Source organism: Apus apus, chromosome 1 (genome assembly GCF_020740795.1).
Source record: "Apus apus isolate bApuApu2 chromosome 1, bApuApu2.pri.cur, whole genome shotgun sequence".
Classification (NCBI taxonomy): domain Eukaryota; kingdom Metazoa; phylum Chordata; class Aves; order Apodiformes; family Apodidae; genus Apus; species Apus apus.
Window position 1 is genome coordinate 174,548,780 of NC_067282.1, and position 26,557 is coordinate 174,575,336.

Genomic DNA, 26,557 nt, shown 5'->3' on the forward strand with positions numbered 1-26,557 from the left:
TCCTCTGGCTCTGAGACTGGGTGAAGGAATGAGGCTACAACAGGCTTCTTAGCTGGCCACACTGTTCAAGCCATCTGCTTGCCAAGATTTCTCAGCTCTGAAGAGAGAGGCAAACACTGCCCTTCTCAGCAGTGGTATGTCACCATATGTATTGAGCACTCCTTAGAGATTAGGAAAGGTTCAGATAAAGTGAAACCCAAACAATCTAAATAGATGAACAGAAGATACTTTGTACTATCTGCTATTTTAAAATAATCCCTCTGGTTGTAAACAAGCAGCAAAATGTAGTAGTTCTCCTCCCCCAAATACAAATCAGCAAGGCTCTCCCATAATTTGTTCAGACAAATTAATGAATATAAGCAGTTCGAGCAGCTTTTTTTTTTTTTTTTTTTCATGGCCATATCTCTGCAGTTGCTTATGCTAAACATAATTTCCTCTCCTGTTGCTAGCTTTGCAACAACTCCCAAGAGTTATTTACAGACACCTTAGTTTTATCTGATGTAACAGCTTTGTGTTGTGAGCAGTTTGGCCATTTCATTGTATTCCCTCTCTTCTTGGTCATTAATAAGCAGATGTGTTCTGAGAAAAAGTGGAAATAATCCTAGCAGTGATTGGCTGGTACAGTCCCTATGGCATCACACTGTCACCACTTTTTCATCCCAATATCTGCCATTCATGCCAATCCTTTGCTCTCTTTTTAACCTGTGACAAAGGCCTTATCTCCCCCCAGGGTTACTGAGTTTCCTTAAAAGCCTCATGTAAAAGATTTTATCAAATGTCTCTGTAAACCTGTGTCCCATGATTCTCTTTTAGTCAATATTTTGCTAACTCTCTGTAACATTGGAACAGGTTAGGAAAGCATAATTTATCCCCATTGATAAGTATATCAATTTATCTCTGCCAATCTCTGCTGACTTCATCCTGTTTTATTCTCTTTCTCTCTCCTACATATGACCTGTAGGTGTTTCATAACTATTTAAATGACTTTCTCAACTATTTTCCCCATTAATGAATCAAGTTTCTCTAGATTTCTGTTCTGAGGGTCAGCCTTAAGAGCTATTTTAAAGATTCGTACAGTGTTGGCCATTTTCCAGTTACCCAGCTGAGTGGCTGTTTTAATGATGGATTACATATCTTTAATGATAAATTATGGTACATTGGAATTGTGCTTCATTCTTAGAATTTCCTCAGAATCTCTGATGAATTCCATTTGGTACCATGAATAATTGGAATGTATATTTCTGGAGTTGTTACAACTTCAGAGTAAAGATTCACCCCCAGCCTTTCTTTTCTAACACCCAAATAAATAATTTCACAGAATCATAGAATCACAGAACATTAGGCATTGGAAGAGATGTCTGGAGATCATCTAGTCCAACCCTCCTGCCAGAGCAAGTTCACCTAGAGCAGGTTGCACAGGGTGGTGTCCATGTGGGTTTTGAATGTCTGTCTCCAGAGACAGAGACTCCACAGCCACTCTAGGCAGCCTATTCCAGTGTTTTGCCACTCTCAAAGTAAAGAAGTTTCTCCTCATGTTCAGATGGAACTTCCTATGTTCCAGTTTTTGCCTGTTACCTCTTGTGCTGTTACTGGGCACCACTGAAAAAAGAGTCACCCCACCCTCCTGGCATCCACCCTTTAAGTACTGATAAGATCCCCCTCAGTTTTCTCTTCTCCACACTAAAAAAACCCAAGTCCCTCAGCTTTGCTGCACCTTCTCCATCCATTCCCTGTGCTTAAACTGTGGAGCCCAGAACTGGACCCAGTACTCAAGATATGGCCTCACCAGGGCAGAGTAGATGGGGAGAAGTACCTCCCCTGTACTGCTTGCCATACTCTTCTTGAAGCACCCCAGGATGCTACTGGCCTTCTTGGCCACAAGGTCACATTGGCTCATTATTGTCCTGTTGTCCCACCAGGATTCCCAGGTCTTTTTTTCACAGAGCTGCTTTCCAGGAGGTCAGCCCTGAACCTGTACTGTTACATGGCATTCTTCCTCCCTAGGTGCAGAATCTTACACCTTGTTGAATTTCATAAAGTTTCTCTCCACCCAGCTCTCTAGCCCCTCCAGGTCACACTGGATGGCAGAACAGACTGCTGGTGTGTCAGCCACTCCCCCCAGTTTTGTGTCATCAGCAAACTTGCTGGTGATATGGTCTGTCCCTTTGTGCAGGTCATTGATGGATATCTTGAACGGAACTGGACTCAGTGCTGACCCCTGGGGAACACCACTTGATATGAACCTCCAACTAGACTGTGCCGCTAATCACAACCCTCTAAGCTCTATCTTTCAGCCAGTTTTCAATTCAGCCCACTGTCTATTCATCTAACCCACACTTCCTAACCTTGCCTATGAGGACGGTATGGGAGACAGTGTTGAGGAACCTCCTGGACTGTACAAGCATGGCTACGTAGTCTTCTCAGTAGATATCAGGGTGATTGAAATCCCCCATGAGGACCACAGCCTGTGATGGTGAGGCAACTCTCAGCTGTCTGCAGAAGGCCTCATCAACTTCCCTGTCCTGATCAGGTGGCCTACAACAAACACCCACAGTGTCTCTCATTGTAGCCTGTCCCTTAATCCATACCCACTTTTGCCTCCATTGCAATCTTTTCTCATTCCCTACTTTTCCCCTTTACACTTAGTAATCTCACAAGCCTATGCTTAATAGTCACTTTCCATATGGGGTTTGCTTGCATCACTTACTACTTGTCATGTGTTTGCCTGTGTTTCTGTACTTTTTGCCCTTCATCTGATTTGGATCTTGCCTGCCAAGTCTTCTGTTTTATTCGCATTCCTTTACCTGGGTATCCAGTCCTGAAATATGTTTTTGAGATCAAGATTAATCCTTGAATTTTACCATTTAATTATCCTGTGCCTTCCCTTGCCTTTCAAGGGAAATATTCAAGTGAATAAGGGTATAATAATTATTATTTTCTTAATCATTGTACTTGGGACCATGTTCTCTGAACCAAATCCTGTTGCTACTAAGCTAATTAAGATCATTGTTTCTTCAAGTGTACTTATTTGGATCCACAGGTATATGGTGTGTTTAGAAGCCTGGATTTATTTTTCTGGGATCTAGAATTTGTGCACTAACAGTCAGTTTCTCCTACACACCTTGAGTCCCCCATCAGTGGGTCAGGTGACATACTTCAACTCCTACCTTTATCCTCCTCTAAAAATCTCATAATTATTGAATGTCTTTTTATATTCTAATAAAAGTTACTTATTCACAGTTGCATAATTTCTTCCCAACTTGTTACTGGTTTCTCCAGCATTGGTAACCCTCCCCTCCTCTATCTCTGAACATTTCTACAAACCTGTGATTTAGCATTTCTGGTTCCTGCATCCTCCTCCCCATTCAAGAAGAAACAACTGATGTTATTTTAGATGACTAATTTATTTTTCAATGTTACAATGTTATTAGAATGAGAATTCCCAGCTTCTAAAATTGTTTCTTCCATCAGTGGTTAGGCACTGAAGCTATTGACGGCCACCTGTTCCACCAGCAGTATGACTCCCATAGCCAAGCAGATATGTTAAAACACAGGACCTCTAGCTTTACACTAAAACTCTAACTAAAACATTTACAGTAACACTGCAACTGATGTTCATGAGGAATGTCTAGTGCTCAGACTTTTGAAAAACAGACCACGTAAATTAGGACTAATCAAGTATTTTATGGTGAAATAATTTTCTGCTAGAAATAACTCAAGAGTTGGGTGCTCACTAGCAATAGAGATAAGCCAGGATGAAGCATCTGTTGTAATCAGATGAAGAAGGTACTTGAACGTGGTCCTCCTAGTTCTACGTGCATTTTTGTTTCTAGGGGGACAAGGAGTAGGATCTAAAATATGTATTAGAATTGTCTATAGATGTTAATTTTAAAGAAAATATGGCCACAAATATTTCCCCCTTTTTTTTTTTCCCAAAAGTGGAAATAATGGAATCTATTTATTATAATTATCAGTAACAATTTAGCTATATTAATTAATGCAGAATTTTAGTTTTGTGACTTAAAAAGCAACTCTAAAATCACACAAATTTTAAAACACATTATGTACACGTACACTCTGAAATTGCTGATCAGATTTGTTAACAGACTGTTGGTTCTAGCTCTATGTAATTGGGATTTATTTTATCACATCTGTAGTGCTAACCCAATGAAGCACGGTCCGAGGTGCAGCATGCATTTCTTCTGCCTGGTGATGCAAGGCAGGAGTTTTCCCATCAGCTGCAGGAAGGTTTGGTGAGACAGGTGCTGAGCATGTTTAGTTTGTGTCTTGAAGCAGGGTTCAGAAATCCCTAGATGTTGCCATGCCAGAGTGCAACACTGTTCAAACTTGCCCCTTTGGGTCCAGAAGCCACCCACCATGTCCCAGCACCACAGCACCTAAGCTAACAAGTCCTTCCAGATCTCCCACCAAAAGAGGCTTATATGGCTTAGGTGTTTGCACCGAGGTGTAGACAGGCCCCTCATCACTGAGGTTGATGCCTTTCTTCCACATTTTTCACTCAAGGCACTAGAAATCCAAAGATTAAAGAACTGGAGTTTGATGATGTGTTAATGCTACTAGACAGTGCTATGCTAATTAAAGGCCTTCTTAATTATCTGATGGAACCATTGAAACTATTCCAGTTTGCCCAAAAAATATGCCTTTGGGTATGAAAACTGTACAGAACAAGTTTGAAAAGCCGATCATTTGTCAGGCAGTGTAAGAGATCCTGTGATACTTTCTCTCCAGATATTGCAGAAGTAATTAGACTTTACTAGGAACTGTTAAATTGGTACCTTCGAGGTCACAAGCACACTTTAAACTGTTTTTTTCTTCTCTCTACAATGCAAGAGCCAAAATCTGGCTTTGCTCAGCTGGAAACTAAATGGATGCATGACAGGTATTAATATGCTGTTCCACTGCAGTCTGACTCATGACACAACAACAGACTGGATTTCTTTCAAATTGTCTGTGCTGGATTTGAGGAACTTGTTGATAGGCTTGTGCACATGAGAAGGAAAGCAGAGCCCAGTACAATTGTCTGCCATGCTTTCCGCATGAGCAGGGTCTGGGGATGGAGTCTGGATCTGGTCCCTAACCCAAAGTCTCCTGGAATCTCTCCACCGACTCTGACCACCACAGTAAGCTGTGAATGCCACCCCCTAATGTCTGTGTCAAACCTGTAAGAACTGCATGTTCTCTAAAATGGCATCTGTTTTTAATGAAAATAAAGCCTGGATAATTCATTGAGCCCCTTGTGGCCATTAAAAAATTCTGCTGTCATTTATGGATTTGTTCTGATTTGTTTCTCAGCTACTGGAGTTTGTTTTCCCTTTGTTTTCTAAAGTCTTCTACTGTCAGAAATTCTCTCTCCACTTTAGTACTTGTGGTTGGAATTGCCATACTATGTTAGGCAGTATAAGAAGAAAAAAGTGCATCCACCCCCTTTCAGAGATTCATACTCCAGCCAGTGTTTGGCTCAGCTGTGGGCTGCATAGATTTTTTATCTTTATTACAAGAGTAAAACATACCAGATTAAAGTCTTTCCATCCCAGCTTTGTTATCATAAATATTTGTGATTGATTTGCTGATCCATTTTTTAATAAGGGATAATACTTCAGATGACAAAATTATCAAAACACAGAGCACACTTAGGTCAAGGTAATTTAGCTCTAATCTTGCCTAATTGTCATTGCAGCTTGAACTGACAGAAATGAGATAATCAAATCTTGATCATCAACTATCCTCTTCTTAGTTTATATGGTTCCACATGCCAAGTGCAATGCCAGCACTTCTAGCTGACATTTTCTGTGAAAAGACATCTTTAGGCATCATAATGTGCAAAGGCTGCCAGCAGGGCAGTCTATCACTTCTACCTTACATCAAAGGGATGTGCACCTTCTTGGAGGAAGAAAATAAAGCTATTATAAAAGCCAAGACTCTAGCAAGAAAGGTTAATGTGGGTATCTTGCAACTTCGAAGAATCTAGGTTCAAATGTGGGAAAAAGAGAGCATAGCCTGCACTTCTAGGCTTTCATCCTTGCCCTTAAAGCAAACAAGGATCTTTGAGAAAACTTCTGAAAAACACCTTCATCTCTACCTCTTGTTAATGTGATTGCCTCCATTTGTCTTTCTGCACCCAGAAGAATGTGGCTGTAAAAACAACCTTGTAATTCCACTACTCCTGGCGCTGCTTCTCTGCTGCTGACTGCACCAGTCCACTTGCCAAAGCTGCAACCTCAGGCACAAGATGTGAAATATCCTCAAGTGAAGATGGTATAAAAACCCAGGAAGACATGAAACTTTAAGAGACACGAATTGAGTTCTTTAAATAGCTATAGTCTTTGTTTTACTGCTGTGTTTTTTCATGGTAGGTAATTTTTGCAAATACAAGTGGGACAATATAAAAACTGCATGAAACATTAATAACTGTAACTAAAATGGGTGATGTCTCTTTAGCTGATGAGTGTTTGAGCGGAATGCCTTTGATGCCAAGGCATTTTAATTGCACTGCTACTGTCATGGTGGGGTGTGTAGCTTAGTCATTTTGACAAGCGCCTCTGGTTTTTAGCCAAGTGCTGTATTTAAATCCCAAGTTCTTCAAGGCTTTCCTGGTCAGAAAGGCATTTCTGAGATGGAAAACCTGTAGCGTGCAGGAGGCTAATACAGATACCAGTGCTCACCTAGGGGACGTTGCAAGGCTGACAAATTGCAAAGAGACTATGAGCAAAGGAGTGGATGTGCATGCACATTTGTGCATGAAAAGTGAGGAGAGAGAGAGAGAGAGCACCTGTGCAAAGGAAAGCTGCTAGAAGCCTGTGGGGAATCAGGAATAGAAGACTATGTTAGGGCGGGGCTGTGAGGAGGCTGACCAAGCAGCAAAAGTAAATGTCCTGCTTTATAGAAATAAATAGACTTGTGCATGTGTTGGTGGGAGGGTGCAACAGAAGTTCCCAGATCTGGTCAGAAAACTGGCAAGAAAAGGTATTGAATAAACACCCAAAGTTTATTCAAGAACAGCATCTGAGCTTTTCCCCTTGCTGTTGAAGCCATCATTTAGAAAACAAGTGAAAATTAGTTCGATGGTCTCACCTTATTCCCACATGACATTTTACACATCGCACAACAATTGTATGGTCTTTACACACAGCCGTTTTTGTAGAAGGAAAGTCTGGATCATAATGATATAATGGTGGAGACAGAAGTCCACATGGAAGGATATTAACACAAACTGCTGCAGAGTAATTTGCTTGCATTTTCCCTGGCTGTAACTAATAAAAGCCCTCATCCCCAGCAGTATAAAAATTACTCAAACTAAAAAGCTGCTTCTCTGTGACAACAGACTATTCTCCTTGTTCCACTTCAAAAAGTATTAATTATTCAACATCATGTTTTACAAATATTTTTCTGTATAAATGCTGCATTAAAGCACTATAATGTTGAGTAAAGAATTATTTGTGTTTTGCAATGTAAGGAAGACTGTTTTCTGGACTGTCAGAAAAGAAGCTGCATCTGTGTTTTCTAAGTAGGTTAGTGACAATACCTTATGTATTTCTTAAATGCACATGGACTCTCCAGGTTCCATCATAGGAATACATGGGTAAAACTACTGTAAATAAAATATTCATGTTTTTCTTTAAAAATAAATAGACCATATAATCTGCAGTAAGAGAGGTAATGCTTTCTCCATGTAGGGTTGTCATCTGAATGCTGTAAGAGCTTTACTCAATTCAGTTTATTAGAATATAATTAACAGGAGCATAATTAATATGAGATTCCCTTTGCAATGAAATAATTCACAAAGTTGGGGCTTGCAGCACAGTCCTTAACTCCTCATTTGGCATGAAATTGTTGTGAGTATTAGTCATTATTCAGAGGAACTTCTTATTTCTTAGGATCCAGTAGGAGTTTTGATGAGAGGGAGGTGTCTCAATATCGTGATATCTATTTAATAAAAAAATCTCATTAAAACTGAAAGACTGATGACCAAAAGACTGTTTATAAATCAGTTGTATTACAGAGCATCAAAATTGTGTTACACACGGTGCTCCTCCCTGTGTGACTAAAGCATGAGGAGTTGACCTTCCTCACCTCAGGCAGGGACACCACCAGTAGGGCCATTCCCCCTTCCAGGAGATTTGGTGGCTGAGTCCAAGGTCAGCTCCTCAGAAAGCCTTTTCATTTGAACAAATTTTGTGTGTGATCCTGTTGACATATACGTTGCTATGGAATCACAGGATGTCATTTCACACTAGAGGTTTTGTAAAGAGAAGGTTGCTTCACTGTAGATGTGGTAATGCCTATGACCAGGTAGTATTCTGTACTAAGTCATACTCAGAGCAAAAGATGAGCCTTTTCTCCTGCAGGTATTTCCTTGAGCAATCCTACCTCTGATGTTTGTAGAGATCAGAACTATTTTAGCTCACAAAATCCCAAAAAAACCCCAAACAAAAAACCCCCACAAAACTCTGAGACATCTAGACTCTGGAAAGCTTTGGCACCTGCTGAGAGCCTTAAAGGTTAATATTTGGAATGAGATGCTTTAGACAGAGACCTTGATTAACATAGAAAGCACTGGAATATTGTGCTTTCACCAATACGTGGTTCGTATACATTGTACCACTTCCTTAGGTCTGTCACCCTTTGTCATGTGTGGAGTAGGTTATGGTGAGCCTTGAATGCCATGTGTGTGTAGATCTCTTGGCTACAAGACATGGTTTCCATCAAAGGGAAGAGGATTACAGCCAACTGAAGGCATTAAAAACATTTTCTTTTAGTTATGTGTGTAATATCCAGATTTGAGTAAGGACATGCCCAGAGAATGCAAATCTGTGTGTTTCTAGAGTGATCAGAAAGCGATTCCATGGGTAGAAGTATGTATTAGGTTAGCCAACCATTTGAAAGATCTAATAATAAATATTGTATTAGTTGTATTTGTAGAAGTTCTCATTTTGCTGTTCACTTTTTGTTTAGCTGAAATATGTCACCATTGACATGTCACATAGCACAAACCCAGCTCTTTGTAATGTGTGTAATAATGCCTGCCCTGGGCTCTACAGGAATCAGAGGGAATAGATAGAGCAGGTTGGATGGTGTTTTGAGTGATTTTCCATGTATGTGACATGAAGATGAGTGGCCACCCCCCTGGAGATTTACTGAGGGAGAAATGGATTATCAAAGGGTGGACTTCACCTGATTTACATGCTTACTCCCCTTTGGCAGCCCCAGTTAATGTAAATTTTTGGGTGCTGCTGGCAGATGCAAAGAATTCAAGACAGATGTTTGCCTCTTTTGGTTTGCTCATTTGTGTGCCTGACTCAACTGGCTGTGGGGCTCGTTATGCATCATTATTGCTCTAGATTTTGAACCTATCTCTTCTCAAATTAATTGCTTCTGGTTCAGTTATCTGTAACCAATGTGATTGGAATAGCATTAAAGCAATCACTGACGTGTGGCTGTTGTCCATTAACTCCCCCAAGGAAACACATTATCCGTTAGACTGCTCTGGCAGCCCGCGGATTTCATGAGTTAGGAAGCACAGTTCCAAGTCACTGACAGGCTGGAGGCAAAGCTTTGCTCCAGAAGAGGTGCTTGGTTGATGAGGATGGGGTGGGATGTCACTATATCCTTTGCCTATGCAAAGTATAACACCAAGGACACTGTGTGACCAGTTACACAGCTGGTACCAGCAGCAGGACTCTTTTTATTTGTCTGTTTTCAGACAAGTTGCAATAGGAAGTGGCTGTATAAGCACCTCTCACGGGGCTCTATTTGCTCCAGCACCTGGAGAAGAAGCCTGAAGCTCTTCCAAGGTTAACACGGGTAGTGGGGCCCACCGGACCTGCCTTCTAATGTCCATCTTGTGGATTTGGGTTGGGAGATGGTTTGCATTTTCCTGGTTTTATCTTTAGCACTTTTTTTTTTTTTTTTCTTTTTTCTTTTAGAAATAAGGTGTTTGCTTCATGTGTTACCTAGGATATCAGCTGGCTAATCTGACCTGGCAAGGACATTTACCATTGACTCTCATGGTCATCTCAGAAAAAAAAAACAGGGGAAAAAACCCAAACCTCCTCCTTTTAACCTTTGGAATTATTATTGGGAAAGATTTGTAAAGATTACTTGTAAAATTTTTATTATTTATAAAGATCATAGAGGATGAATTTGAGAAAGATCAATAAAGAATACTGGAATCACCAGCTGACATCAGGGTCTCACTGACAAGCACATCAAACTAGAAAAAAAAATAAATTAATTAATACTTTATTCTGCAGAATTTGACAAACTGGCAACAAGACATTTCTGCCTTGCACATTGGGAGTGTGCAAAAGGGAAGAATAAAGCTGTTCTTAGCCCCCTTTGTAGTCACACGACTAGCAAGGCGCAGCAATGTCACTAACCGGGGTGGAGAAGGGCTTGTTCAGGAAGGCAGGACAGCACCGCTGGGTAAAATCGTGCTTCACGACAGGGCAAACAGAACCCGCGCCTGGCGGAGCCCTGTGCCAGCGGCTGCGTCTCCGCACACTTCCACCTTAGTCAACTCGTAGAAACGTCCTGATTTCTTCCGCCCCCAGTTGTTTTCATTCGTGCTCACAGATCAGGCTGAGGTTTCGCCACAGCCCAGACGGCATTACCTCGGCATGGGATTTCACCGGTGACTCCAACACGACGGGACGCCAGCAGAGCGCGGAGGCCACCGGCCGGCGGGCAGGGGCACCCCGGGGGCTCACGGCAAGCGCTGCCCCCGCCCTCCCGCAGAGAAGCTCCTCGGCGGCTCCCCTCAAACTTCCCAGCCCGGATCCCCAGGACGGCGGGTCCCTCCACCCTCCGCGCCCCGCGGAGCGGGCGGCGGGGCGGTGCCTCCCCCGCGGCACTGCCCGGCCCGGCGGAGGCGGTGGGCGGCTCTTGCGGCCGCGGCATAAACCGGCGGCCCCTCCCGCTAGCCCCGCTGTCCCTGCTGGACGGCGGGGAGGAGAGCGGCGACCCCACGGGAGGCGGGTGGAGGCTACGGCGGCTCCTCTCCTCCCCTCCAGCCGAGGGGCTGCGCCTGGTGGCAGCGGCGGGGCGGGGAGCTGCGGGGCACGGGCGCGCCGCCTCCGCCTCCCGGCTGCCGCGGCCTCGATCGCTCGCAAGGCAGCAGCGGGCGGCTCCGGCTGGCTCCCCCCGGCTCCCCCCATTGTTTGCCGGCGGGCGGAGGGCTGCGCTGCCCGCCCGCGCCCCCGCCCTCGCCTTTGTGTGCTCCGGCCGCCGGCGGGGCTGCGCGGAGCCCGCCGTGATGCGCGCTGCGGGGCGGCGGGGGGTCTGCTCCTGCCGGTGAGAGGCGGGGAGGGAGCCCGCCTCTGCCCCGGAGGTTTTTCACCCGCAGCAGCCGGAGGAGAGGGACTATGGACTGAGCGCACCGCTGTACCATGGAGTCGGGCATCCGCTTGAGCACGCTCTGCCTTCTCCTCTGCCTGGGGCCAGGTAGGCGGATGCCGGACCCGCCGGGCGGACCCCCGAGAGCGGGGCCGGGGGAGCAGCCCGGCGGCGGTGCCCTGGTCCCCGGGCGGCCGCAGGTGCGGGGCGCGGCGGCGGCAAGGAGGGGGATGCTCGGAAAGTTGCCGAGTCGGCGGGTGGCGTGATGGCACTTTTTGGGTCAGTTGCAGGCTTCGGCGTGGACCCCTCGCTGCAGATCGACGTGCTGTCCGAGCTAGAGCTGGGAGGCTCCGCCGGGGGCGTGCGCCAGGTGCCGGGGCTGCACAACGGGAGCAAAGCCTTCCTCTTCTCAGGTACGGCCACGGCTGCTCCCAGCCCGTCCGGCCCCGCTCAACTTCGGCGGCCGCGGTCGGGCCCCTGCGCCGCGCCTGGGAGGCGCCCTGTGCCCCCCTCCTCCCCAGTGGGGGTTTTGCCCTCTCCTTTCCCTTTCTGCCCGCTTTTCTTCTACTCTTCCTCCCCCTCCCCCCTCCACTCCCCCTTTATTTTTCCCTTTGACTGGTAGACGCTTAATTAAAGTACAGCAGGAACAGGGATGGCAGATGGCTTGCTTTGTGAGTCGTGGGGTGCAGTGATGAATAATAGCACCACCCACTCCTCTGCTTTACTTGGGAAACGCTAAACATACCCCAGTTCCAGCTAAGGAAATGCTCACGGAAAGTTTCATGTGAATCGAGCAAAATGGTGAAATAAGGTGCCCGGGAGGAGTGAGGCAGATGGCTGAAAATATGACGACCCTTTTTTACCAGGGAAAAGTGGCCCTTGTGAGTGCCTATGTCATACCCCTGGTGAGAAAAAAAGAATGAATTTTAGCTTCTTTTAGTGCTTGTGGTCAGGTTTTTTGTTGTTGTTGTTGTTGTTCATATTGGGAAAAAATTAAAATAGTAATCTTGGTCTGTCTTTGAAAAATGCATTTAGGAGGTTTTTTTTTAAAAATAATTAAGCTTCCTTATAGTGTAGTTCATAAAGAACTGTAAAATAACTCAATGGCTAATTGAATTTATTGGTATAGGTTAGATTGCCTACACTTGCTCATTTTCAGTGTATTTCTGAGTTACAATTTAATAATGCACTGATACCTTAAATGAAGCTGGAGTCGAGAATGCTTTTGGGAAAAAACCTCTATCTTAATTAAAAAAAAAAAAAAGCCTAAAAATTGTCTTTAACAGCAAGTCACTTATCTGAAAGAAGATTAAATGCTCCTTATGAACATGACTGAAAAAGAGCAAGGAATATGGTCCAACATCTGGTGGAGAAAGAGGGAATCTTAAAACAGGGGGATGTGATTGTTGGCTGCTTGTGTCATGCCAGGAGTTTCAGCTCACATCTAAAAGCATTTGAGTGCAACAGGCGAGAGGTTGTGTTTCCCATACAGAAGAGTTATAATTCAAGGCAGATAAGCTGGAAAGGGATTTTCTTTTTCATGTTTGCATTAATGAGATAATTTATCAGAAGCTAATAGTTGCCAAGGGCTTTTTTTTCTTTTTATCGTTTTAAGATGATCTCTAGCGGTGTTCTTCCCCGGTACAGCCAGCATGTGTCACTGTGGACATGAATGTGGAGGCACATGGGCATGTGCTTTCAGAAACACTTGACACATGCTGGTTTTAAACATCTGTGGTGAGCTTGTGGCTGCAGAACAGGGTCCTCCGTGAGGGGGCGACTGCTTAGAATGGCAACACGTTTGTGTAATTGTGGGCTTCATGTCCTAAAATAGCTGTAATTTTTAAGGCACGGTTTAGAGTGGTGGCCCCACTGGTATAAAGGATTGGGGTGAATGGGGGAAGTCAAAACTCGCTTTGACTACAGTGACAACAGCATTAGAAGTTTGTAAAAATAAATCTTTTTATTGTGTCTTTTCCCAATGTTGAGACAAAAAGATCCCTGGGTTACTAAGGAATTTTTTTTTTCAAGTTTTTCCTTCTTTCTTTGTAATTATGATTGTATGTAGTTCTCAAATGGATTACCAGTTTGATAGTAACAAAAGCAGATAGGAGTTTTAAATTTTCACACCGACCTTTTGTTTTGTTGAGAGGAGGCAGAGGAATAACAAAGATGAAAATGCGTGGGTCTAAATGGTGGTGGAAGCCACTCAATGTCTCTTGGGAAGTCTTCAGCTCCCTGCAGGACTGGAGATACTTTTTCTGCTATATGAGACAAGTGTTGATTTTTTTCTTACAGTAATGGGGTCCTTTACTGAGCAGATATATGATAATTTTCTAACTTGCATTTAGAAATAGAGAAATTCCCTTTCTTGATCACACCACTGGGTCCACTTAGTAATTTTTGTTCTACTCCTAGAACTAAAAAGTGGGAATATTTCTGCAATGTGTGCCTCTTAAAGTATGTATTTGCTGTGTGTGAATTTCAGATAGGTAAATGTGCTGACTTAAAATTTGGGGTTTTTTTGTTGATGTTTTTTCCTTATTCCAGTTAAAGCCTTAGTCATAGACCCAAATGTTTTTGAGAAAGGACACAAATAACTTTAAATGATCTGTGAACTTACTCTGTGTGCTTTAACTTGTGATCCTTTGCCTTTTGGTTTCTTCAGGTATTTAAGTTTTTCTTGTATCATGTACATAATTATGACATTTTAGTATGCTGCCTCTTTTGGTAGACCACATTCTCAACTGTAAAGTAAGACTTTACACCTTCTTAAAGCATACAGAAAGCCTAAATGCTATTCTTTATTTTAGAAAGAAATCATGAAAGTGGCAGGTTGAACTGCCAACAGGTAACAGATAATTAAAGATATATGATGGGAAAATTGCACATACAGCTAAAGCAAATAGTCTCTTTCCTTCTGTTTCTAGGCATGCAGTCAGTTTTGACTGCTTAATTAGATGTAGCATCAATTTTCAATACAAGTGTTTCAGCATCTAATGGGCTGTTCTGACAAATTCTTCTTTGCTTAATTTATTTTTCAAAGGTGCTTATATTTCTAGGCCATATAACACTGTAAGCAGTTACTCTCTGAACGTGTTTTTATTCTGTTATTATCCATTCAAGAGCATGCAGATTTCTCCTTATATGGTTCCTGATTTAGAAATAACTATCCATTTGAAACTTGCGTTCACTTGGACTTTTTTTTGTGTACCAATCTGCTTTGTCACTGTACAAATCTTGCATAAAGTATCAGACTTGGGAAATGAAGCTCTTCCCATAGGCGTCAGCAGTATTAGATGCCACGGTCTTGAATTTTAAAGCTTTTTAGGTGCCTGATGCTGTTTGGTTGTAGTGGATGGTAGCACCTGAATGCCACTGTAATTACCTCTAGTTAGCTGCAGGGACTTCTCTTTCTGGCGAAATGTGATTTGCAAAGTAATTGTAAAGTGTCCCAGTGTAGCTTGTGGGAAGATACAACTATGAATAGAAAATAAGAGGAAGTCTTCCAAACTGTTCGTGTTACTCTATGTGAACATCTGCCAGCGCTTCATAGCCAACAGCACATATTATGTCAAAGTATGTTGAGAGGACAATTATTCCTCTTCTGGTCAGAGCAGCAGAACAGAAGTTGGCATATCTCCATCACAAACTTTTCTCTGTTGGTGACTGTTTACCTAAGTCAGTGAAATTTTGATTACCTTAATTTTCCTTTTGCAAAACAGAGATGACTCTAAAGGTAAAACCCAAATCAGATAGCTGGATTAAAGTGTCATTAATGTATTTGAAGAAGGCTTTTGGAGAAATACCAGTTGTCATTCTTGTAATTCTTACTTTGTAAATATACTGCACTAATGCGATTTGAGGAGATCAGTAGGGATGAAAGTCAATGTGGCCTTTTTCCTATGCAAACATGAAAATCAAATTGCTGCAAGAGCACTTCTTGCATGTGTAACTGCAGGGAAATGTGAAAAGGGAGATAAATCCAACAACAGTGGCTGGAGGGTACTGAGGGTTTTGCATGTATCAGACATGTTGGACTTAAATCTCTTCTCAGGAGCGTTGACATGAAGTACACAGAAGGTCGCAGTGAGGCCAGATATTTCAACTTGCAATGGCAAATGGTGGTCTGAGATGAAGAGTCTAAATAAGGGCTGCAAGAGTAACCTGGTCTCCTTCTGGCACTCCTCTAGACAGCAGCTTTTTCTCACCCTCCCTGCACCATTTAGACTCTGTCTTTGATATATTTTATGCATATAATATTTTGATAGTGTTTCTGATCTTCCTTGCTGTTGAGAGCAAATATTACATCAGAGTATCTTTGTCCTAAAAGTTTATGTGTAGTAATGGAGATACCTTCCAACCACCTCCAGTGGCAGTGCAGAGTGGTGGAAGGTATGCTGCAAATCAGGCAATGAAAGGCATCAGAACAGTGAAAGCCAAGTGATGTGTAAGGAAAGTATATGTCCATCAAAAGGTGTATCTGTTCCTCAAAGGGAGGCAAAAGGGTGGACAGAAGAGTGCAGTCAGATGGTTACAAGCACAGGAACATGTATTTAAGGAATAGACAAAAAGGGCATGGCTGTAATGAAAATGTGGGAGCTTGTGTAACTGAATGCAGAACTTGGAAGTCATTCAGAGGATAAGCTTTTACTTTGCCGCTTTGGATACGTAACTCTTAATATGGTTAGAGATAATACTTAAATATTTCTGATGAGGAGCGACAGAGGCAAGATATGGTATATTCTGATGAGGAACAAGGTGTGCTATAAAACACCGAAGAAATTATTTAATCTGTCACTGTGATGCATGAAAGTATTCAGCACTACTGTGCTTTGAGTTGAGGCTTGCTGGCAGAAAAAACTCCCTAAGATAGGCCTCTTGGCATAAGTGATTTGTTACCTATTTCTGCATATCTGGATCATTAGCCTATTATTTTAGTACGCTAGCAAGACAATATTACTATATATATATATATATATATATATATATATATATATATATTTCTATCTTATATCCCATTGGAAAGTTCCCTGTTTTTTGGCCCATTACCTCATCTCTGGATATTACTAAATTAAAGAGCTAAAATAAAGCTTTAAAACTAGATGTGAGTAATCTTTCTGTCTCATTATAGAAACAGGATTTACGTTGCCTATGCACGTCACACACACTTTTTTCCTTGCCACCTGTCATTGAAGCTATGGACAGATGCTTTCTCCAGGTTCCAGCTGAGCTTGCTGAAAATATTACTGTTCCCAGCTGCTTGTCTTCACCTGGGAACTAGAGGTTACTGTCCCCACAACATTTCCAAAGCAAGATATCATATGAACATTCCCATGTCTGCTGATGGCAAAGTCGGCCAGCTTCAGGAGGGAACCTGGCTGGCTGCAGTGACATGGATTAGAGAGTCCCATAAAATCCCTTTTCTCCAGCTGTACTTGAGACCCAAATTGTCTCCCAGAGGAGCAGTAATGGACAGCTGGGGGAGGGGATGCTAATGTTGCCAGCTGGCATGGCTGACTGCAGAGTGAATACCTATCTGCAGCTTTTTTTGTCTTGGGAGCAAGCTGGTTTCTCTCTCAGAATAACTGAATCCTCAAAATATGGCACCTCCAGCATAGAGATCATCTGTAGATAATAAAAATTCCCAGAATTTTTTTGAGAGACAAAGAAAACACCTCCCCCCCCTTAGTTTTTGGAAGAACTGAAATAATTGAGTTAAATTTCAGTAAATACTGGAGTGTTTTTCAACGTTAGAAGTGCCTGGTATAAGCAATTGCTCTGTGATAATGCGGTAGCCAGAGAGATCCAGATTTTGGCACACCTGGAACAACAGCATATGGCTTCTCCCTGCTGCCCCCTTCCACCTCTGGCACATTGCAAAGTCACCTCTGCACCTGTGCAAACAATAACTATTGTGATGGGTGCTGCTGGGGTGCCAGGCTGGATGTTGAAGGAGGGCCCCAGAGCACTGGGCTGCTTCTGCCGGCGCCTGCAGAGAAGGGGCTGTTGCTATGAGGCCTCCCCTCACTCCAGAAGAGCTGAATATTCAGCATCCTCCTCCTCCTGTCAGCATTGTTTGAGAGAGGAAGTGTTTGGGAAACATTTGCTGCTTGAAGAGCATGTCCAACAAAGTAGGAGGTAGCATGTAAGAATCCTACATGCAATTCCCAGCCCAAACCACGCTGAATTACCATGCGTGGGAAACTAGCGTGTACTTACCCCCTGCATGATTAGACACTGCTAAATAATCACAAATATATCCATTATTGGTGATTGCGTTGCTTGCCATCTACTGCCATGCTGGCAGTAACTGTAAAATAGAAGGGGGAAAAGTGATGGGAAGAAAATCTTCAATATTGTGGACTTGTGATTGGTGCCTGTAATGCTACAGCAGAGAGCAGAACTGCCAGTGGAAAGTGAATGGGGACCTAAAGTGCAGCAGTTCCAAGGAAACCCGGCTTCTAGAAAAGAAGAGCTAATAACCACTGTATGTAGTCATTAGTGCATATTTGATACAGAATAACATTAAGAAATGACAGAAAATGGATCCTGTAGCATTTGGGGGTTGTAACTGTCTTAAGGCTGAAAGTTTCAAATAAGTAATGTTGCTGAGAGTGTGTATTAGGCGTATGAAGCATTGCAAAGGCATTAAGTGTAGAGCATTCAGTTATTTTAAGTATGGCTCTAATATTCTCATTGTTCATGGCAAGAAAAGGTATTTTACAGAACATTTCTTTTTCTCTTGTATTTTTTTTTCCCCTGCCATGGGCTTTTTGGGGGGAGAGAAAGGAAATAAGCATAAATAAATTATATATTCCATGCATAGCATTTTTTTTTTATTTATTTTTTATTCACATCTCTTGCCATGTGTTTTGGTATGGGCTCTTGTTACCTTTCAGGTTGTTAAATTCTTAAGAGCATTGTTTCTGGAAAAAGCTACCGTGTGGAGAGAGGAATGATTCCTGCTTGCTGGTGTAGGCACTGTACCTTACCTGCCTAGATCCTGCGGGAGATGATGTGAAGCATTATGGCCTCTGCGGCTTTGCCTGGACTTGGAAGGACAGCTGATATCTCCAGTCTCTGCTACTTTGACCTTTGTGGCCAATTAGTACCTGCATTTATTAATTGGAGAGGATTTGATTCCATTTAGGGGAAGGCCATATTTTGCTGTATTCTCATGGCCTTGACCTGGTGCTTTTCACAGCCAGGTTGCATCTACGATCTGCAATGAACTGAAGTCCCTTGGGATCTGTTTTCTTTTGGGATGGTGCTGAATGTCTAAAAGAGTGTGGTTGTTCGGGTTAATTCAAATAATCGTGCTCAGTTTACACGTTCAGTATTGCCTAAAAAAAATAATACTGATTAATAACAGACAGAATTACATAATTGCATTTGCTTGTTCTTACCTCTGTGATCAGGCCTCTTCAAAAACATTGAAAGTACAGGACTCAGCCTGGTGTATTTGTTGGAAAGCTGAAAATGAGTATGGTATACAGCTCTGGGACCTATGCAGAAGGAAAATATATGAAGGTGGCATCAGTGTGGTGATGAGGGGCAGAGTCCTGGTTGGTGTAATGAGAAGGGGGAGGATGGTTGGAGGAGTGAAGGCCAATGTCAACGTCCCCAACAGGAGCAGCCCAATGCAGATGGCTGCTCAGCAGACAGTCTCCTGGCAGTGTAGCAGGGTGCAGTGGTCCTGGCTGAAGTTAAGGATGAGATGTCGCCAGGAGGACAGTGACTCTTCTGGGTAGCTGTCGAGCACATCTTTCCATATTGCTGTGCAAAGATTGCAAGGGGTAGTGTCATAGGAAAATGAGGTCTTGCTACCCTTATGTAATTGTTTTAGCTGTGACATAGTTTTGTAGTCACGAAGCGTGGCTGAGCTAGCTAGGTTAATGGTTTTTTTATGGTTTCTCCTCCCACTGCCTCATGGTTCAGTTCATTCTCCAGTGAGGTTTCAGAGAGGAAGGCAGCATTTCCTACATATCATTTAATCTAGATCAGTCTTAATGCTTGTTTTTCCCCTGCTGTTTCCTTATAAAATATGGGAAATAGCTTTCCTACTCTCTTTCACTTGCTTCCATTCTCCCAGGGCATATGGGTGCCCAGTTGGAAAAAAAATTTCCAAGAATGGTTAACTTCACTGTGTCTTAAGGGAGGTACAGAACTGAGCTTATAAGTTATTCAAAACCAGTGGGTAAGAGCTGTAGATTATATATAGCTACCCTGGGAAACTGTACTTCCATGTAGTTACTCTTCAGTTCCCCATATTTTGTCCTGTTTGGTTGTGTGCCAAGGTGCAGATCCACAGAGCAGCTGTGCTGTACTGTCCTACCTGCACTGCTAAGGCAGAGGTGAGTAAGGGGTAAAAAATTATTTTTTCACTGTTTTTTTTCTGTCCCTCTGTTTTGGCAGGGTTTTTTTAGATGTTTGTTTGTTTGGTGGAGGGTTTTTTTTGTTTGTTTTGTCTTTTCTTTAAACCATGTTTAGGTGGAAAAATGCTGTAGCCATTTTCAACATGGAAGAACCTTACAACAAAAAAACATCATTTTTCACTGTTAAACAACATTTTGTTTGCTTTTATCTTTTTGGTGCATACTTTTTTTGGGGGATGTGTGACCCATATGACTTCAGAGAAAAATAAGAACTTAGAAAACTGACTTTTGTGTTGAGATGTCCTGGGAGATGGTACTCAACTCTGTGCTGCTGCAAAGTGCTAAAGCAATGGACATGGTAGAAAAGGATGAGCAGACTAAGACCTCTGAAGACAATGTTCAAAAGAGTTTTAGCAGATTAACATTTACAGCAGCAACAACATTGCCATGATAGACTGTAATGTTTCCAAAGGAGCCATTACAATCAATACTGCTAGTGATCCATAACCGAGAACTCTTTTAGTGGAATCAGAGTGGCAATTTCCCTCTCTAAAAATGTAGATGGAGTATTATAAGAAGAAGACCTTCAGTTGTACAGTTGTTCTCTCTGTTAGGCAGAGCAATGTTTATACAGTTTCCCCAGCATAAATGCTTATTTAAGGATAATTAGACAGTGGCAACATCCATACTGTTTATCCTGTCAAGTGAAGATGACACTTGCCAGCCTTGACTCCATGACTGGAAGTCTTCCAGTCTCTAAATACAGCTGCATAATGCTCCAGAATGGTTCCAAAGGAACTTTTGTGGTTTTGAGGTCATAGAATCATAGAATCATAGAACTATTCAGGTTGGAAAAGACCCTTGGGATCACTGAGTCCAACCATTGCTAATTACCTGTGAGAAGAGACCAGCACTGACCTCTCTGCAGTGACCTTTCAGGTAGTTGTAGAGACTGATGAGGTCTCCCCTCAGCCTCCTCTTCCTCAAAATAAGCATTCCCAGCTCCTTCAAGCGTTCTTCATAAGATTTATTCTCTAGGCCCTTCACCAGCTTTGTTGCCCTCCTCTGTACTCGCTCCAGCACCTCAATATCTCTCTTGAATTGAGGTGCCCAAAACTGGAAGCAATACTCCAGGTGTGGCCTCACCAGTGCTGAGTACAGGAGGACAATCACCTCCCTACTTCTGCTGGTCACGCTATTTCTAATACAAGCCAGGATGCCATTGGCTTTCTTGGCCACCTGGGCACTCTGCTGGCTCATATTCAGCTGCTTGTCAATTAGAACCCCCAGGTCCTTTTCTGCCAGACAGTTTTCCAGCTACAATTCCCCAAGCCTGTAGCATTGCCTGGGGTTGTTGTGGCCCAAGTGCAGGACCTGGCACTTGGCCTTGTTGAAGCTCAGACCACTGACATTAGCCCAGCGCTCTAATCTATCCAAGTCTCTCTGTAGAGCCTCCCTATCCTCATGCAGATCAACACTCCCACCTAGCTTGGTGTCATCTGCAAACTTACTGATAATACACTCTATGTCCTTATCAAGATCATCAATAAAGATGTTAAACAGAAATGGTCCCAACACTGAGCCCTGAGGAACACCACTTGTGACTGGCCACCAGCTGGACTTGACTCCATTGACCACCGCTCTCTGGCCCGACTGTCCAGCCAGTGCTTGATCCAACAGATCATGTGCTCATCCAGGCCATGAGCAGTGAGGTTTTTTGTGAGAGTTCTATGGGGAACAGTGTTAAATGCTTTTGGAGGTCCAGATAGACAATATCCAGAGCCTTTCCCTTGTCCAATAGTTGGGTCATCAGGTCATAAAAGGAGATCAGGTTCATCAGGCAGGACCTGCCTTTCATAAACCTGTGCTGACTGGGCCTGATCCCCTGATTATCCTCTATATGGCTTCTAATAACACTCAAGATGATCTGCTCCATGACCTTCCCTGGTATGGAGGTCAGACTGGCAGGTCTATAGTTTCCCAGATCCTCCTTTCTGCCTTTCTTGTAGATGGGTGTTACATTTGCTACTCTCCAGTCCACTGGGAGCTCCCCAGTTAGCCAGGACTTCAGGTAAATAGTGGAAAGTGGCCTGGCAATCATGTCTGCCAAGTCTTAGAGCACCCTTAGATGTAGCCCATCCAGTCCCATAGACTTGTGTGCATCTAAGTGGTGTAGTAGGTCTCTGACCACTTCCTCTTTAATTGTAATGACCTCATTCTGCATCTCCTCCCTGTCTCCTAGCTCATGTGGCTGTATATCCATGGAATAGCTACTTCCACTGCTAAAGACTGAGGCAATGTAAGTGTTGAGCACCTCAGCCTTTTCCTCATTGTTTGTTACTAAGATTCCCTTTGCATCCAGTAAAGGATGGAGATTTTCCCTAATCCTCCTTTTGCTGTTAATGAACTTCTAGAAACATTTTTAATTATCCCTAACAGCTGTAGCTAGTTTGAGCTTTAGGTGTACTCTGGCTCTCCTAATTTTCACCCTGCATAGGTTCACTTCATCTTTCTAGGCTTCATGAGTGACCTGTCCCCTCTTCCAAAAGTCATAGACTCTCCTTTTGATCCTAAGGTCCAGCCAAAGGTCCTTATTTAGCCAGGCTGGTCTCCTACCCTGCTTACTGGTTTTTCATCCCACGGGGACAGCCTGCTCCTGTGCCTTTAAAACTTCTTTCTTGAAGTATGTCCAGCCTTCCTGGACTCCTTTATCCTTCAAGGCAGCCTCTCAAGGGATTTTGTCAATCAGTCTTCTGAGCAGGTCAAAGTTTGCCCTCTGGAAATCTAAGGTGGCAGTTTTACTAACCCCTCTCTTTGTTTCTCCAAGGATCAAGAACTCAGTTATCTCATAATCACTGTGCCCTAGATGGCCTCCAACTTTTACTTCCCCCACAAGATCTTCCCTGTTCACAATAAGCAGGTCCAGGAGGGTGGCCTCCCTGGTTGGCTCACTTATCAGCTGTGTGAGGAATTTATCTTCCACACATTCCAGGAACCTCTTGGAATGTTCCCTCTCTGCTGTGTTGTATTCCCAGCAGATGTCTGGGAGGTTAAAGTCTCCCACAAGAACAACAGCAAGTGTCTGGGAGATTTCTTCCAACTGCTTATAGAAAGCTTCATCCACCCACTGCTTTGGTTGGGAGGTCTATAGCAGACACCCACAGCAATATCAGCTTTATTGGCCCAGGTCAACAATCTGTGTTTTAATAACTTCCTAAACACACATTTGTGTATTGGGCCATGGTTGTTCCAAAGGCACTCCTAAGATTTCTTGTAACATTGACTAATGTCCCTTGAACTTAAAGCAGTTCCAGCTTTGCTCAGCATCCATCCAAGGAGTGGGGTAAACTTGAGGAAAACCTTGGGTACACCAGGCAGTGAAGCTCTTTTTAAGAATCCTTGCATACACCATTAGCCTTTGAAGCATAAGCAAAATATAGTGTAGTGAGAGATCTGAGAGCTTGAATTTTTTTTAAACTGAGATTGTGTGTCTGGGTTATTGCATTTACTCTGGGTTTGTCCATTTCAGAAAAATATCAATGAATTGCAGGGACTGAAGAGAAGAACAGCAAACCTGATTATACAGTAAAAAGGACTGGCTTACGAAGAAAGCATTTGAAAGAACTTAAGTACGTACAGCTTGTCCAAGCAATGACAAAAGTGTTGTATGATAAGTGTCTAGTATTAGAAGATTCTTAGAGGCTTAAAATGAAGGAATTATTCAGTGTTCAGAGAGGCAGAGGTAGGAGTAATATAATGATATTTTAAATGGAGAGAATTTAAGATAAAAGGAAACGTTCACAGTGAACTAATTTAGATTGTGGAATAGCTAAGGAAAGGAAGTGGTGGAAACCTCCAGACTTTTGATATTGTTTAAGATAGCTAATGTTTATTAGATTTTTAAAAATTCATGTTATGTTGTAACCAATGTGCAACACTTCATTAATATGCTAAGGATGGGGTGATGACCCTGTAGGTCTTTCTACAGTCTGCAAATCCGGAATGTTGGTGCAGTTGTTCTAGTACAGGGAGACATAATCAGAGGCACAAAGACGCACCGAACACCTAGTACTCATTAAAACCTAGCTGGTGATTTTGCATTCTCCCTAAAACTGTTCTTAGGTGCATTTCAGTATTTTAATGATACTCAGTTAAAACAACCCTGCAAGAGCAAGGAAATAAGGGGTTGGAAGCATTTCTAATTTTAACTCATCCAAGCTTATAATTGGGCATTGTGTTTAAAACCTGTAGCTGATTCACTGCAGCTAACAGACACATTCATAGAAGCATGGACTCCATGAAAACCTGATTTTAAAGAAATCTTCTTTTCAGGAGAATCTGAACTCTGGTCCTTCTTAGCTTCCCTGGGACCTCTGGCAACTGTAGCTTGAGTTTCCCATATACTTTCTGTCTGTCTGCCCTGCTCATAGCTGAGCTGTGTATTCCTTGGTATTCTTTCTCTTTGATGTTCCCAATTCAGAATCTTTCTAACCTTTTCCTTTCCTGACATCAAAACAGCTACCAAGTGAGTAGAGATTTTTCTGAGAATGCCAGTATGGCTAGTGGCTTGGGTGTCCTCAGGTGTGATCCCTCTGGCCCTCCCACCTTGTTTGTGCTGGTGCCTGAAGTCTCTTTAGTGTTCAGTCTCCTGCCTTTTCCTCCCACCTGCTGCTGTTTGCTCAGCCCGCTGCTGGTGACCTGTAGCTAGCAACAGAGTAGCTGGATGTGTCTGGCATGCTTCAGATGTTTTTTTGTTTTGTTTTGTTTTGTTTTGTTTTTCTCCAGTTGTATCCTTCCGTCCCCTGCCTTGCTGTGCTGCTTTTGCTGTTGGGGGGAAGGTTTGGGTTTTCTGGAGCTCTCAAGCTGGTGACTGTTGACAGTTCTCTTGTGTCAGAAGTTAATCTTTCATGCAAACCACATTACTGTGGTCATCTGGGAAATTAAGATGGATCTTGCATGAATGCTTTCTTAAGCTCACCACTGTGTTGTATGAAAATAAAGCAGCCTTAACACTTGGAATTTGGTGAGCTGAAGGTAAGTAACTCTAATATACCCCAGAAAACCAGAGGTGCAGGAAAGTTAGGATGAGAGATGCAAACTGTCGCAGAGAGGGAGAAACAGGTTCTCAATGGGGCTAAACCCTCTAGGGTATCCACAAGCAATTAGGTTTGGGCTTGGTGATCTCAAGAGGTCCTTTCCAGCCTAAATGATTCTGTGAAACAGAAACTGCAGGTGGTAGCCCTTGGGAGAAGTGTATGGGTCACAGGGAAAGGAGCTTTAAAGAGAGAATGACCAAACAGAGATAATGAATAGGTCTTACTGATGCTTGCACAGTGAGAACCAAGTGAGGTGTGGTCTATTGTTCAGAGGATATAGGAGTATCTACGCCCAGCATGATCCTAGTGCAGAGATGCAGTGGTGGGGGCCAGTCTTCTACAGTTTGTCATCATATGGCCCAGTTCTCCACTGGAACATGATATATTTGAGAAGCCTGAATTGTGTCATATCTACTGGGAGAAGGCTAGCACATGTAATCCATTTTAATCTACTACTAGCATAATCTGGTTTTGTGGTTTATTACTGTCATTAAGTTTGTACTTCATTGTTTTTAATTGATTAGGCTTTGTTTACCTTTGGTAGCCTGCTTTTTCATTTGGAAAAAGCTGAAAGCACTGCTTCCTCCTTTTGTCCTCCCTCTCAGCATGAGTGATTGTGTAACATTTTAAATCCTGACCATGTTGTACAACTGGGGATCAGAAACACATTCAATTTTCTAGCAGTTCTCGTGTGTGTCATGCCCTTATTACACTACCAGTATGGCTGGAAGTTGACATGTTATTTTTTATGTGCTCTTCAGCCTGTGTCCCAGTGTTAACAGCAATGCTTGGTGTGGTATTTTGGTTTGTTGTTAGGTCAGTTCGACACAAAGTGCTCACATGACAGAATGCAGCCAAGCATAGCCAGGTGCACATGCCACAGATAGCAGCACCAAGGAAAACAAGGCAGGCTTGATTTTCTCCACAGGCTTCAAGGTGTTCTCTAGGCAGCTTCTAGAAAACTGCTTTCTGGCAAAAAGGGTGTGAGTGTGTGCATGTATATGTACCCATACACATAAATATGTATATATATATATATATATATATATATATATAAAGCTATAGTAGCTGCAACCTTTTTAGTATTGCTGTCTTGAAATGAAGAAGCAGACAGAAATCCCACTCTGTGCTACCTCTGTGTCCTTCTTCAAACATAATAGGTTTTATAATAGTATTGGCCCTGAAAAACCTAAACAATGTCATCATAAGTAGCAGCACTTTATACTAAATACAAGGGAACGAATACAAAGACTTTCCAGAGTGTAAAGAGGAATTGAAAATAGGGTTGGAATATGACCAGGGAAAACAAGTAATCACAAAAGCTATTGCATAATTTAATTGATAATTTGGAACTTATAAATCACCAGAAACCATTGCAATAATAAATACTGGGGGCAGAGCATACCGTATAACACCCATTTTAATTGCTTAGGGGTGGAATTTCTGTAACAAGAACTGAATTAATCTTTTGTATTTGTCACTTTGTTATCATGTAATAGTTCCCCACTGTGTAGCACCCTGTCTCCTGTTATCTAGCATGATGACATAGTTACAGTGAAAGAGATTGTGTTTCTTGTGGGCAAGGAGCAGTGTTTTTTTTGTTATTATGTATGCCTTTAAAAATTACTGATAATGCATTGATGTGCAAACTCTTTATATTCCTTTCAGAAATGTTCAGGAATGCATGTTCACATTGTCTTTGGCAGTTTGGTGGGAGTTGTTTTAGTAGCA

The 26,557-nt window shown here is 42.7% G+C and overlaps 1 protein-coding gene across 1 annotated transcript in view; it reads left to right on the plus strand.

Annotated features, from left to right (window-relative positions):
- Nucleotides 1-10,961: 10,961 nt before the first annotated feature.
- Nucleotides 10,962-26,557, plus strand: part of NELL2 (neural EGFL like 2) — a 153,388-nt gene continuing 137,792 nt past the window's right edge. The window contains exons 1-2 of the mRNA XM_051613080.1: nt 10,962-11,460; nt 11,637-11,765. Coding sequence (XP_051469040.1) covers nt 11,406-11,460; nt 11,637-11,765 — 184 coding nt within the window. The 5' untranslated portion in view covers nt 10,962-11,405. The remainder of the gene's footprint in view (nt 11,461-11,636; nt 11,766-26,557) is intronic.